Raw genomic sequence first — 12,825 nt, forward strand, 5'->3', positions numbered from 1 at the left:
TAGTGCTCTCATAATAAAAAAAAAAAAACAAACTCAAGCTGTAAATAAGGCTAAAAGGAAATCTAGGAAAAGATTTGCACAATATTTACGGGGATGGATTTTTTAAAGTAAAAGGGAACGTTAGAAATTGCAAAGTGAAATTTAGGCTTTTTATCAGAAAAAAAATTAGATAATGTCTATCAACCTAAATCAAAAGGTTGGAAAAGAATATTTGAGACATATGAGGAGAGGTTTACATTCTCTAATATATAAAAAGTAAAAATCAAATCCACTGTCATGGAGTCGATTTTGATTCATAGCCACAGAGTAGAGATGTCCTGAGATGGTCAGTCTTTACAGGAGCAAACTGCCTCGACTTATTCCCACTTCTAATACTTAAGTAGCTTCTGAATTAATAAGAAAATATAAACAACACAATTGAATAACACTATAGAAAAATTATGTATATATTAGCATCTTAGAATTGGAAATAATTACCAAGAAAATAAAAATGTTCAGTCTCATAAATTAGGAAAATTCAAATGGAAGCAGCATTATTGCCATTTTCCAGAAAGACAAATGATAAAACCAGTAATATCCTATATTTAAAGCTACAGGAAAACTTACTCATAGGAGTTCGAACTACTAAACCTTTTGGGAAAATATCGATTAAAATAAAAGTAGGCATATTCTTTAACTCAATAATTCTACTTTTGATCATCTATTCAGTGGAAAATGCATGTTTTCCTGATTGCTCTCTGTCCATTTAAATTCACATATCACTCTATATTAATATTTGTGTAAGGGCATCTATCTTATCATTGTTTGTTATAACAAAAACCTGGAAGCAACCTTTATATCCATTAGTGATAGACTAGTGAAATAAATTGGGTATATTCATATTTTAGAATATTTTACATCTATTAAAATAATTACATAGTTTTATAAATACTTAATTGGATAAATGTTCATGATGCATTGTTAATGAAATAACAAGTGTTTTTGCGTAGCATGAGCTCATCTTTGAAAGCGACTAAACAAAGGAAACGGTGCACACATGTGCTTTGCCCTTGAGAAGAGCAATGGAAATGAACATCACGTGTTGTTCAAAGTTGGTACCTTAGAAGTCTGAGCGGAGCTGTGTGAGCAGATTCCCTCTGTCTATATTGTTTGACAGGTTACATGGACTGTGCATTAACTTTATAATTGTAAGCTAATGAAGTAAAACTAATGTGGCCAAGAGGTGTCCATGGTAGGGAAAGGTGCAAAGGGAAGGCAAGAGGAGAAGAGCGGTGTGGTAATTAGAACTCCATTAGAAATTAGTTTCTTGGGGCTTTTAGATCCATTTTTCATTTCATATGGAGCCATTCATCTTCGTAACTAACATGTACGGATAACCTTAAGGCCTCTAAGCTGATCTTTTGGGCTAATTAAATCCCAAGCAGAAAGATTCGTACAAACGGTTATGGCAACTGCTCCTGGGGATTCCCAAGGGAATAATCTTGATAGATGTTCTTCTTAAAGGGTACAGGATGATTGTAGGGGCTTATTAGGAAGGAAATAAGTTTTCAGAAAATTTAAAACTGTATTAGTGAGAAAAAAAAGCCAGCAATGTTGCACAGAGATACAGTCATGATAATGTATCTGTTCATTCTTCAAGGGCAGCAAGGGTGACCTTCCTTGGAAAGCCTTACCCCATCCACCCTTTAGCCCTGATCTCTCCCCTTCATGCTTCTTTTTGCTGCCCAAACTAAACTAACACTTAACAGCAGCACGGTTTGAATCGCTGGGTGATGTCAGAACTGTGGGCTGGGTGTGGTGTAAATTGAAGAGCACGGGATTCCTCAAGGTTAGGCTGTTATTATTCAGTTGGTTTCAACTCTTAAATGAGTTGAACGGAAGGTGTAGGACAGAATGAAACGCTGTGTGGTCCTGCTCCATCCTCACAACCGCTGCTGTGTTTGAGCTAGCTGTTGCAGCCACAGTATCAACCCCATCTCATTGAAGACTGGTTCCCCCCACTTTTCCCCTAACTTTCTAACAAGCACAATGTTCTTTCCCAGAAACCGATTCTCACCATCCTCACTTGGAAGCAGAATTTTGACTTTATTTATTCCCCGTCAGATTTATTCATTCTATTAGCAGTAATGGCATATTTAGTATTGTTTACCAACACCATACCTCAAAGACATCACAATTTCTTTAGTCTTTCTTATTCATTGCCCAAGTCCCCCCCCGCCCCACAAGCCCCATTTATGATAATATTGAGCAGTGGCCTTGTGGTGCTTTCCCTATGGGAAGCTGTGGACTTGGACCTTCATCAGCGAGTGCTTCAATTCCTCCTTGCTTTCCGCTAGCAAGGTTGTGTCATCTGCATCTCATGGGTTGCGAATTAGTATTCTTCCAATTCTGATATGAGTTCTGCATATGGTCCTGTGTGTCAGATTTTTACTCCGCACAGTAAATGAATCAGCACGGTGAAAGACTACAATCGTGACACACACCCCTTTAAAAGCATTCACCACCACAGTAGCTCCTTGTCCTCTTTGAGAGATGGAAACGTCACTTCCAGAAATATATACACCCAGGTGGAGGATATGCTTCGGAACAAGTTTCACCCTTGGATACTTTCATTTACTAAAGATTTCTATGACTTTAGAGCAAGACTTTAGACTTATCTTGTATATCAACAATTCTTCATGCCATTTCACAGCAATCTCGATCGCATTTTTAAATCTCTATCTCATTTTAGAATTGAATGGTAATTGACATTATGTTAGTGACATAATTTAATTCTTATTTTGCCATGTGGGTAGTAAGAGTGCTCCCAAATTTGTGTTATTAACAAATAATAGTTGATGAACATCCCTAGACATGTATACTTGTGTTTGTGCACATGTGTAAACAATGTTTCAAGCAAAGCTATGTCTAGAGAAGTGGAACTGATTGATAGTAGAGTATGGGTAGTCTAAATGTTTACCTAGATATTGACATCCAAATAGATATGCTTCTGAACAACCTCACTAATAATCATGAGTGCAAGTACTCATTTCCCCATAAGCTCTCCAAAAGGTTCTATTGCCAATTCCATAGGTTAAAATAATCATGACCGAATGTTTTACTTTTTGTTTCCTACATTACTGGGGAGGCTGAGCACTATTTTGGTTTCCTGTCCCGTGCATGTCCTTTTAATATCCTTTTGCCTTTTGGGTTGAATCTTTCTGGTAGTGATTTTTAAGAATTCCTTCTATATGAGATCTCTGGGTCAGGATCAACTCACAGCAGTGGGCTCTGCTTTGTAGTTCCAGAAAACTTACCTCAAGTCCGATTTAAACGATGAAAGCATTTTTTCACTGGGTGCCGCCTGCACTTTCCTCTTGTGTTTTGTGTGTGTGTTTGTTGTAACTCGGCACCTTTTTCCTTAATGAGAGCATTCGTGTGTTCTTAAATGTGTCAAATGTGGTATTCTCTCTGCAGCGTGTGACCTTCCTCCTGCCCTGGCAGGTACGTTTCACCTTCTATTCCTGAGCGCTGTCTGAGTGCACTTTCTTACTCATGCTGCATTTAAAAGCTTGTTTTATTCAAAGAATAGCTTTTAGTTTACCTTGTACTTTTATTTTTATTGTTTAAGTCTAAGAATAGCTTTCAGTGTACCTTGTATTTATTTTTTTATGACTTAATTTTCATCGACTTAATTTTCTAACTCTCAATTTCTATTTTTTCTTTATCTTCTTGTTAGGTTTATCTTACTCTTTTTTCTTTCCCTGTACTGTAATATTTATCTTAACCTAAATCCATGTTCGATTTTATTTCAAGGGGGAGACACGAACAAGTTAGGGCACATTCTTTAGTCTCTTCAGATCGCAAGAATTTATTTCATTCCCACCAAGCAATTTCATCCCTTGCGATTCTTGGTGTGTCTTAAAGGGCTACAGAAGCCGGGGTCAAAGGGCAGTCAGACTCACCCTCCCCTGATCCCTTCCGCTGTCGCTTCTGTTCTTCTCGGGCAGATCTTTTCTTCTCTTTGCGTCTCTGTCGGAGGGCTGTTTTCGGATCAGTTATCCAGGCTTGATAAACAAACTAGAGGGAGTACATTGACTTATTTTCTGACTTTGAAACAATTTTATTTGCAAAGAAAAATGTCCCATACCTGAAAACATACAAGGACTATATTCCTGAAGTTTGGAAATAATTTTATTTCCTGACAAAAACAAAATGTTCTTCTCCCACCTTGGAATAATGAGTTAATTTTTGCTAATTTCATTTTCACGAACTAAAGCATAAAGGCAGATGTTTGGAGATTAGATTTTATTTGCTAAGTACCAGAGGCAACCATGAGATAAAGTGTAAGTAAAACTATATATCCCAAATGCTGCCATTATCTGTGATAATTAGTTATGGATTCATTTGCAATAAAATAATAGGAATATGTCAGAACCATCACTAAATATTATTAGAGAAATTTCCTTCCATCAAAAATACCCTCTGATAAACTATCAAAGCATTTCTGACAGTCTTATTTACATTGTATATTTTGCATATCTGACCCTCTCCTATGTAAATAATGGCTGAGTACTAAGAACCACTTGAGAAAGGACTGAAGGTTAGTGTTCAAAGCGGAAAAAAACAAGACATTTTAATGTTTTCTCCCAACAACATCAAGACGTGAGCACTGGTCACTGAAAGGGTTAAGGAGTTATCCCAGAACAGGACTGAAGGACAACACTGGTGATTTGGGTTGTCTTTTGTCATTTTCTTTCCACATCTGAAAATAGTTGCAGTTAATATTAAATAGTAGCCAATAATGACAATAAAACAGTTTTGAACAGTCCCCCGTTAGCAGTCTCCCAAGTCATGCAAGAAAGAACAGGAAGACAGCCTTGGTTACCAGCCACCTGCATCCTCAAGCCAAGCAGGCATGCCCCTCATGCACGCGATACACCTGCGTCTCAGAGAAGCTGGGCTCTCCATTAGGATGGCATAGTTATATATACATGTTCACTTGGTACCCTTGTAAATGCAGGCACTTTTGTTTTATTCTATATTAGCTTCAGAGTTTTAAAGTCTTTGAGAAACACCTCATAAGCAAATGATTGGCATTGCGAAGACAATCGAAAATAAGGAAGGATTCCGTTTTCCACAGATGGAAATACAAAGACGGTGGGTTAGTAAGAAAGAGCATTTGTGTCTCTCACTGATAGAAATCTTAATTCTCGGGGGAACTAATCCAAATGTGATAACTATTATTTCCAAATAACAAAATCCAGGAGGTTAAAAAAAGTATCCTATGTTTATAAATGACAGATAACCTGGAACTTGAAGGAGAGGGCAGAATAAAGGAAATTATGGTATGTTTTATTATGCATATGAAAAGGAAATTCTAAAATATCTTTAAGGTTTAGTATATTTATACTGTGTGTACATGAATAGTCTTTAGTATGTTAATATGTGAACTTGCCTCATAAGGCAAGTTCACATATTAACTTTTAAAAGTTCTTTTAAAAGAACTCAAACAAGTAAGACATTTTCACGCAAACAGTAACACAGAGTGATATTTCCTTTAAGAAATATTACTCTAGTGATTTTAGAAAATACAAGCATCCCAAATATAGGAAATAAAGATGTAACCAAGGCACACAAGTTGGAGGCATTCTTTTGAAACGGAGCGGATGGAGATGACTGAGAGGAAGGAAGGGAGGGAGAGGAGGGGGTTGAGAGTAGATGGGAAGCCACCAAGCCGAGGGGAGTGTGGAAGAGAACTCCTGGTTCCACACAAGCCAGTAACCGCTGCTATGCAGAGGATTCCAATTCTTGGTGCCCCCATGTGTGCCAGGGTTTCCATGTCTGAGCTGTGAACAGCAGATCAGCTGGCCTTCCCTTTAAGGGCCTCTAACCTGTCCCTTAGCTGCTGAACAGGGACTCCTTGTTCTGCATACCATCTACCCTCGTGCTCTCCCTGAGACGAGAACCAGCTAAGAGGGGAAGCCGGGAGGAGAGGAACCACACCACTGCCCAACTCCTTAGTAGGAGGGACTGGCCCTTCATGATGAGGGGTGACATGCAAGTATTTTATAATTCCAGAAACGACTAAAGGCTCAATTTTACTTCAGTGTCTTATAGGAAAACATTGATAAAGAAAGAAGAACAGGAAATTCTTACTGACTAAAGAAAGAGAAGCTTCTTAGGTAAACGTGTCAATTTTATTTGGTAGCTGTGAAAAATATCCAAACTGAGGAGGCAGCCACAGGCACCAGCAGCGGGAAACAGAAAGACTGCGGTGTTTGGTCTCTACTCGTTGGATTCTCTACACCTTTTCCCTCCACTGCCAGGGGCCTGACATGGATTGCAATGACTGACTTTATATTTCATAGTTTATGTTAGGGGAACAATGAGATTCATCATACTGAAATTTTGCTTCATACAAATAGTTGTATCCTATAAAATAATGGAGAATTTGATTGTAGACAATCCACTGAAGTGGATTACATTTTATCAACCGTCCGAGATCTTCTTTATGTTGCATCTAAAATGATTTGTTTTAGCGGCAGAGATTAGTTACCTTGTAATATTTAACTTAAGCATTCTTAAATATGAATGGAAAGACTAGTGTCATAAATGCGGAAAGAGAGGAGTCACAGAGAGGAAGCAGCAGTGGGTGTTACTAGTTAGGTGTTGAACTTCCGGCATTTTGAAAATGATGGGGCCTCAGATCTTGACTGCTACTCAACTGAGGGTCAGAGTCTCACTGGGGAGGTTGACAGAAACGCCCAGTTTCAGGCCCCAGTCAATCTGGTGAGTTGGGACTTGCATTTAAACAAAATTACCAGGGAACATTGGTCAACGTCACATTTGTCCAACTCCTGAGGACCATGAGGACAGAATTGTTCAAGTCCCAGACTGTGTCACGAGAAAAACGGCTCCCTATAAAATGCAAGTGTGGTGGATCTGAACCCACAACCATGGGGCTCACAGTTGAGTGCTTTGCTCACTGTGCCACCATGGCTCCTCCACAAGAACTGTAATTGATTAGCAATGATTTCCAATAATGGATCGAACAGGCTGTTTGATCATTGATTATGCCTTACATTAACCACCAAATAATCTGAACAGTTTACTCACAAGAGCATCGCTGATTACATGGGATTTAGCGGCTAAGCAGACTGTACAAAAGAAAGTGAGCTACTTTGTATGAACTCTACTGAGTGCAGACAGGCGAAGAGGAGATCTAGTTTAGATGGACGGAGACTACATGGAGGCCAAACCGGAGAAGGAACAAATGAGACTTTTATTCGCATGTCCAGAATTGTGCCAGCTCTCTGAGAGAATGTATTTAACTTGAACTCATTAGCCCTGATGCATGCAACCACATGTGACCCTTTAAAACGAAGATGTGCTGCAGGCGAAACTATGAAAGGATAGGAAGTACGTAGGTATCTGCATTTTCTCCGCCTATGTTTTGATAGTGTTGGCAACGACTTGAAAACAAGAGTCAGGGCACCGGAGCTTTTGAAAATTCCTTTGGAAAGGTTGGGCTAATTAAAAACATTCTCGTAATTCCTTAATTGTGTAGTCAATAGAACAGGAAAAATGCAGATGGAGGGCAACAGAGATATGTTTGCCTAAAGTTCTATGGGGCGGAGAGTCACACACTACACATCAGGAAAACATCAAATACCTTTGCAGCTCTGATTAAATACTGAAGAATAGTTTTGGGAAGTTTAATGACAGACTTGGGCAAGGCTAAAATGGCTGATGCAAACTTCCCAATAGCTCTCTACAAAGAAGGACAAAGCAAGAATAATTAGTAGAAAAAAACCAAAAGCTAATAATTAAATATATGACTATGAGTTTATTTCTACAATTACACCAATTAGATTACAATGTGTCCGTCCTTAAGCTAGCATGAAATGTGCTCGGTTTTTAAGTGAGGAACAAATCAAATATCCAATCATTGCATGCAATCCATAGCAAAAGATGGTGATGTTCACAACCTTTCCTTTCCTGCGTGACGAAGAGTGGTTAGAAACACATATCATTAGAATAAAAGCAAATAAGTTAGTCATTAGTTTTGGACAAGTTAGCAGCACACATGCACACAAACAGGCTCATCAAGAAACGCACATAGGTAGCAATGTGGCCAATAAGAAAGCAGTAGAGCAAGTTACTACCCTGAGATTTGGGGCACCCATGGGTAGCTGTAACTGGTTAGTAGAGCAAGATGTCCCCAGGAGAACTTGGGAAGGCCTGGTCATCACCCTGTAATGACCTTACTTAGTATGGACTCAAGGGAGTTCCAGTTCTCACATCCTGGGGCTTCTATGGGTGTTATTTGTGTGCCTTGTCGTTTAACAAAAGCACTTGTGGGAAACCCCACCCCTAGTGGGTCTCATTGATGGGAAGTCACAGTCCCAGCGTGTCTCGTTGGTCAAAAGGCATTTCCATCCTCAGTGTGACTCTAAAGACAAAACCTCATCTTCGATGTGCAGATTGTACATGCGCCAGACACAGCAGACCAGGCTGCTGAGGGCCAAGGCTGAGAACGAAATAGCAGGTTCTGAGAAAGAATGGCCGTTGAATTGGGACAATGGGAATGTCGCCAGCCAGCTTCATACTGAAGTGTGTTCTAAAACCTTTAGCAATCGAGTGAAACTGGCTTTCAAATACTAACTAACGTTTAAATGATACTAAAAATAAAAACGACGTTGTCCCACATTGAGATACAAGCCCACTGAAGCCATCCAAAGCAATGCCAGCCAAAAACCACATCTATGTCACTGCCTCCTTGTATGGGAAAATAAAGTTCACCCCGAGACAGTCCTGTTTTCTGTTTAAAGAATCAGAACAATGGAAAGATTGGACTGTTCAGTTATATGATATGTAAATTATGTGCCAATAAAACTGCTGGGGGAAAAAATCAGAAAATGTGTTGATCCACATGAATGGAAACTAAACTGACCCATGCCTTGGGCAGGGCACGTCGTGCCAATTTTGAGAGCAAGCAGCCCCACAACTGAGTTAGAGATCATCAATGTCAAATGGAAAAATCTAAGTTCCCCGAGTCCCCGAATTACCTGGAAAGCTGACTTCCTTGGAAGTTCTTCTTCTTCTTTTTTAAATTCTTCCTCTTCTTCCTCTTCACTATCGGTTTCAAACAAATAATAATCTCCACTTCTGACCACTAAAGAAAACAAATATTTACTTATTTCTTGAAAGAGATATGAGATCATTGGGGTCTCAGCAATGAAATGACCCCAAAAGATACCCGCACTGTTCCTAAGAAAACCATAGCAAGGGGTGTGGGCAACGAGGAAGGACAAGAGATGAACAGATGTAGTTTCAGGCTAACGTTACATGGTTTTCGTATGATTTCATCCACCACATAAGAGGCCTTGCGTATGTCATGTAAGTGAACTAGGTGGGACAGCCACCATCTCTTCCATCTTCGTTTAAAGCTTACAGATGAATCAGATTAACTCTGCACAGCCGGTTTAGTTAGCAAGATGGCAATGCAACTGAAACGATGGGTTCACAGGTCAGCATTTGGGGCCCTTTAGACCAGGCCAAAGTGAGCATTTGTCACTGTTCTCCAAAGGCTATGACGGCCAATCACGACGATTGGGGTCCACGAACTGGTGTCACCAACCTCTCACTTCACTTTATTCTAGGAAGACAAAGTGTCTCCACATATAATTCTGGGAGCTAACACTGGTATCAACACATTTGAAGAGGTGGTAAAAAATACATATATTGCCACGAGCAGGAAATGGGGAGCTAACATTGAAATTATAACAATAGCAAACTACACTAAGAATTCCACCATTGTCATTCTGCTCATGTTGACACATTAGAACAAATTGAGACATGGCAGATTTGTCCATAGGGTTTAGCACCATTTGTCTTCTGGCCAACGAAGGGCACCCCATTTAGGAAAACAAACAAGCAAACAACGGACAAGCTACCATGCTGTTGAATTTTTTTCAACTCATATTGAACTTATGGGACAGAGTAGATCGGCCCCATAGGGTTTCCAGGGCTGTAATCTTTTCAGAAGCAGCCTGTCACATTTCGCTCCTAAGGAGCAGCTAGTGGATTTGAACCACCAACCTTTTGGTTAGTAGCTGAGTACTTAATGACTGCACCACCACAGCACTTCATCGCTTATTTCCATGGGAGGAGAACAACTGTGGCCATAGGACACACAGCACAGAAGTATGGACTGATTCTGTCTTGTTTGATATTTTCTTATGATACTACATGGCTTGTGTAAGTGTTTGGAGCAGAGAGAGATGCAATGTGCCCAGATTGAAAGAAACCTGAGAAATCAGTCATCATTTTGATAATTATTTTAAACTTATCAAAGAAAGGAGATCACGTATATACATCTCGGATGCTACGATAACTGCACCATCATTGCAGGAAAACATTAATAATTTCAAATTATCTCCAGGTTTTCAAATGTTGAGACCTTTTCAGATTGACATAACATGATGTCTTAAATGATCTTTGGACTTATACGTTGCGAGGTAATGGGCAACCTCGTCTTGTTTAGAATTAGCTGCCTGAATGTTAGTAAACATGGTCCAAAGCAAAATGCTTTTGTCCATGATTCCAGGTGAATCTGAGGCCTCCGTTCATGAAGATGCAGAGTGAATGAACTGGACCTTATATCCTTGAACAGAAGCATTGTGATTTGTGATTTTTATTGTGAAGAAAGAACCAGGCTCACAGTGATGGGCCCAGGCCTGAGGAAATGAGTGCAATACAACATAAGAGAAGAATAAGCAGGACAAACCAAAGTCACAGCATTACATCTGACAGGGAAGAAGACGATGAAAGTAATGCCTTGAGGAAGCTGAGAGATTTGCAGGAAGGCTACATCGACCTCGGTCACATGGTCATTTGGGGAAGGACACAAGAGTACAAAACTGAACATTTTACCCTCATTATAGGCTCTAAAATCAACATCGGCTTAAATAGTATTCAATCATACCTTCTATCACTTGTACCCATAGGGACACATTGAGCTCTAGCAGTCTTGATCTCAGTCAAAACAGTGATTTTATCATTAAAAAAAATCACCAATTTGTACATGAATAAAGAGAATCAACACACAGCCAAAAAGAAAATGTTTCTTTATAACATGCTCCTGAATTAAAACTAGGAAAGTATTAAAGAACAATTTCTTTAGGGTCATCTATAATAATTAAAAGAAAAGCTGTTTCATATACATTTGCAACTGAAGAGACGCCCTAGTTCTACATGTGCTACGTGTATCAGTGCGACTGCTGAACTAACGAGCATAAAATTACTTTTTGAAAGCCTATCATTTATATCCCCAGAAGTGTGGCCCTATATTTCACGCTAAATTGAGGCTTGGCATTGGTTTATGGAATACTGGATTTCTAGAGAGACATACAGCACTGTAACGAAAGGTATAATTGAACAACAATAATGCATTCGTATGTGTATGCATAGGAATGGAATAGAAGGCGTGTCACCGTATGAAGACTCTCTTAAGATCTTCATTGCTCATCAGGAACATTTTTATAAAATATGCTTGCATTGTCAAGAGATTTACATTGACACATGGATATTTGAACTGCACTTATTTTTATATTTAATCGTTCTTGAAAAAACTACTTGGAAGCTTACACTCAACAGATCGGAAAAGGGGTTTTTTTAAGCAGTAGCACTTCTAGAGGTGAGGAGAAGATCTGGGACTCAGCATGCTCTCAAACAAGTCATCTCTGATTTCCGCCCGAGCTCACGGAAGGAAGTGCATGTGCTAGGGCTATTTTCACACTGCCTTCAGAATTGGATTCCAAACCCCGAACTACACACAGCACTGCATTATTGCACCACATGGTATTGTAACGAGGCATGTCTAGTTTAATATCAGTTTTCAAGAACGTGTTATAATGAGGGTGAAATGAAGCAGAAAATTTGAAGTCCATAACGGTCACTAGTCATTCTTTAAATTATTACCAGCTTGTCAGAGGATTATCAAAGACCGTATCCACTTCCTTCCAAAATGCAATGATTACATGAGGAAAAGAAAGACAACCACAATTGAGATGGGATTTTCCCTCAGGTGAAACAACAAATCATTCAGTATGAGAAAACCTTGAAATGGATAGGTCTCTCTAAACGGGCAAAAGGCCCTTTAAAACAGAAAGAAAGGCACAGTTTACTTGTGACTTGATAGAAATCAGCCTACAGTGTGCTTCGTTATTAAGTTGTTCACATAACCAAGACGTCAATGAACAGTGACTATGATAGTCATACAATTTCAACTTGAATCTTCCTCTGGTGATAAGCATAAAATACATGAAACTAATTTCATTTACAGCTCAAGAATTCATTTGACCATAATGCTAAAATTAAATATAGTGAACAGATTTCAAATGTTGCTTCATTAAATTAGCTTGCTGATCTAAGAAAATTATTTACTGGGTAAGGGAGGCCAATGTCAGATCTATGTGACACTAAGAAGACATAGGGGGACATTCTGAAACATTTGCTTTAAAATAATTCTCAATATTGTGTAGTAGAACTATCCACACGTGATATGATAGGCTCTGGAGATACCCCACCTGAGTAGGATAGCTAGTTATGGGGCATGGGAAATAAAAAATGAAGATATTACAAGTCAGTCACAAAACAATTATTATTCAATATTCTAAAATTTTAAGGAAAAGACTAGATTGAAGCAGGCCACTGTACTACAATATCATCGCTCAACAGTGTGAGCTATTCCCTTGGCTAAGAAGAACGAATATAGCACTCAATCCTTGTCACATTTTTTGATGACAAGGGAAGTCTACTATTTTTGATGTGGCTATCAAG

The 12,825-nt window shown here is 39.0% G+C and overlaps 1 protein-coding gene across 1 annotated transcript in view; it reads right to left on the bottom strand.

Annotated features, from left to right (window-relative positions):
- Positions 1–12,825, bottom strand: part of PIEZO2 (piezo type mechanosensitive ion channel component 2) — a 535,104-nt gene that overhangs the window by 69,570 nt on the left and 452,709 nt on the right. The window contains exons 32-33 of the mRNA XM_075529992.1: positions 9,051–9,157; positions 3,945–4,059 (exon numbers count right to left, since the gene is read on the bottom strand). Coding sequence (XP_075386107.1) covers positions 3,945–4,059; positions 9,051–9,157 — 222 coding nt within the window. The remainder of the gene's footprint in view (positions 1–3,944; positions 4,060–9,050; positions 9,158–12,825) is intronic.

This window comes from Tenrec ecaudatus, chromosome 13 (genome assembly GCF_050624435.1).
Source record: "Tenrec ecaudatus isolate mTenEca1 chromosome 13, mTenEca1.hap1, whole genome shotgun sequence".
Lineage (NCBI taxonomy): Eukaryota > Metazoa > Chordata > Mammalia > Afrosoricida > Tenrecidae > Tenrec > Tenrec ecaudatus.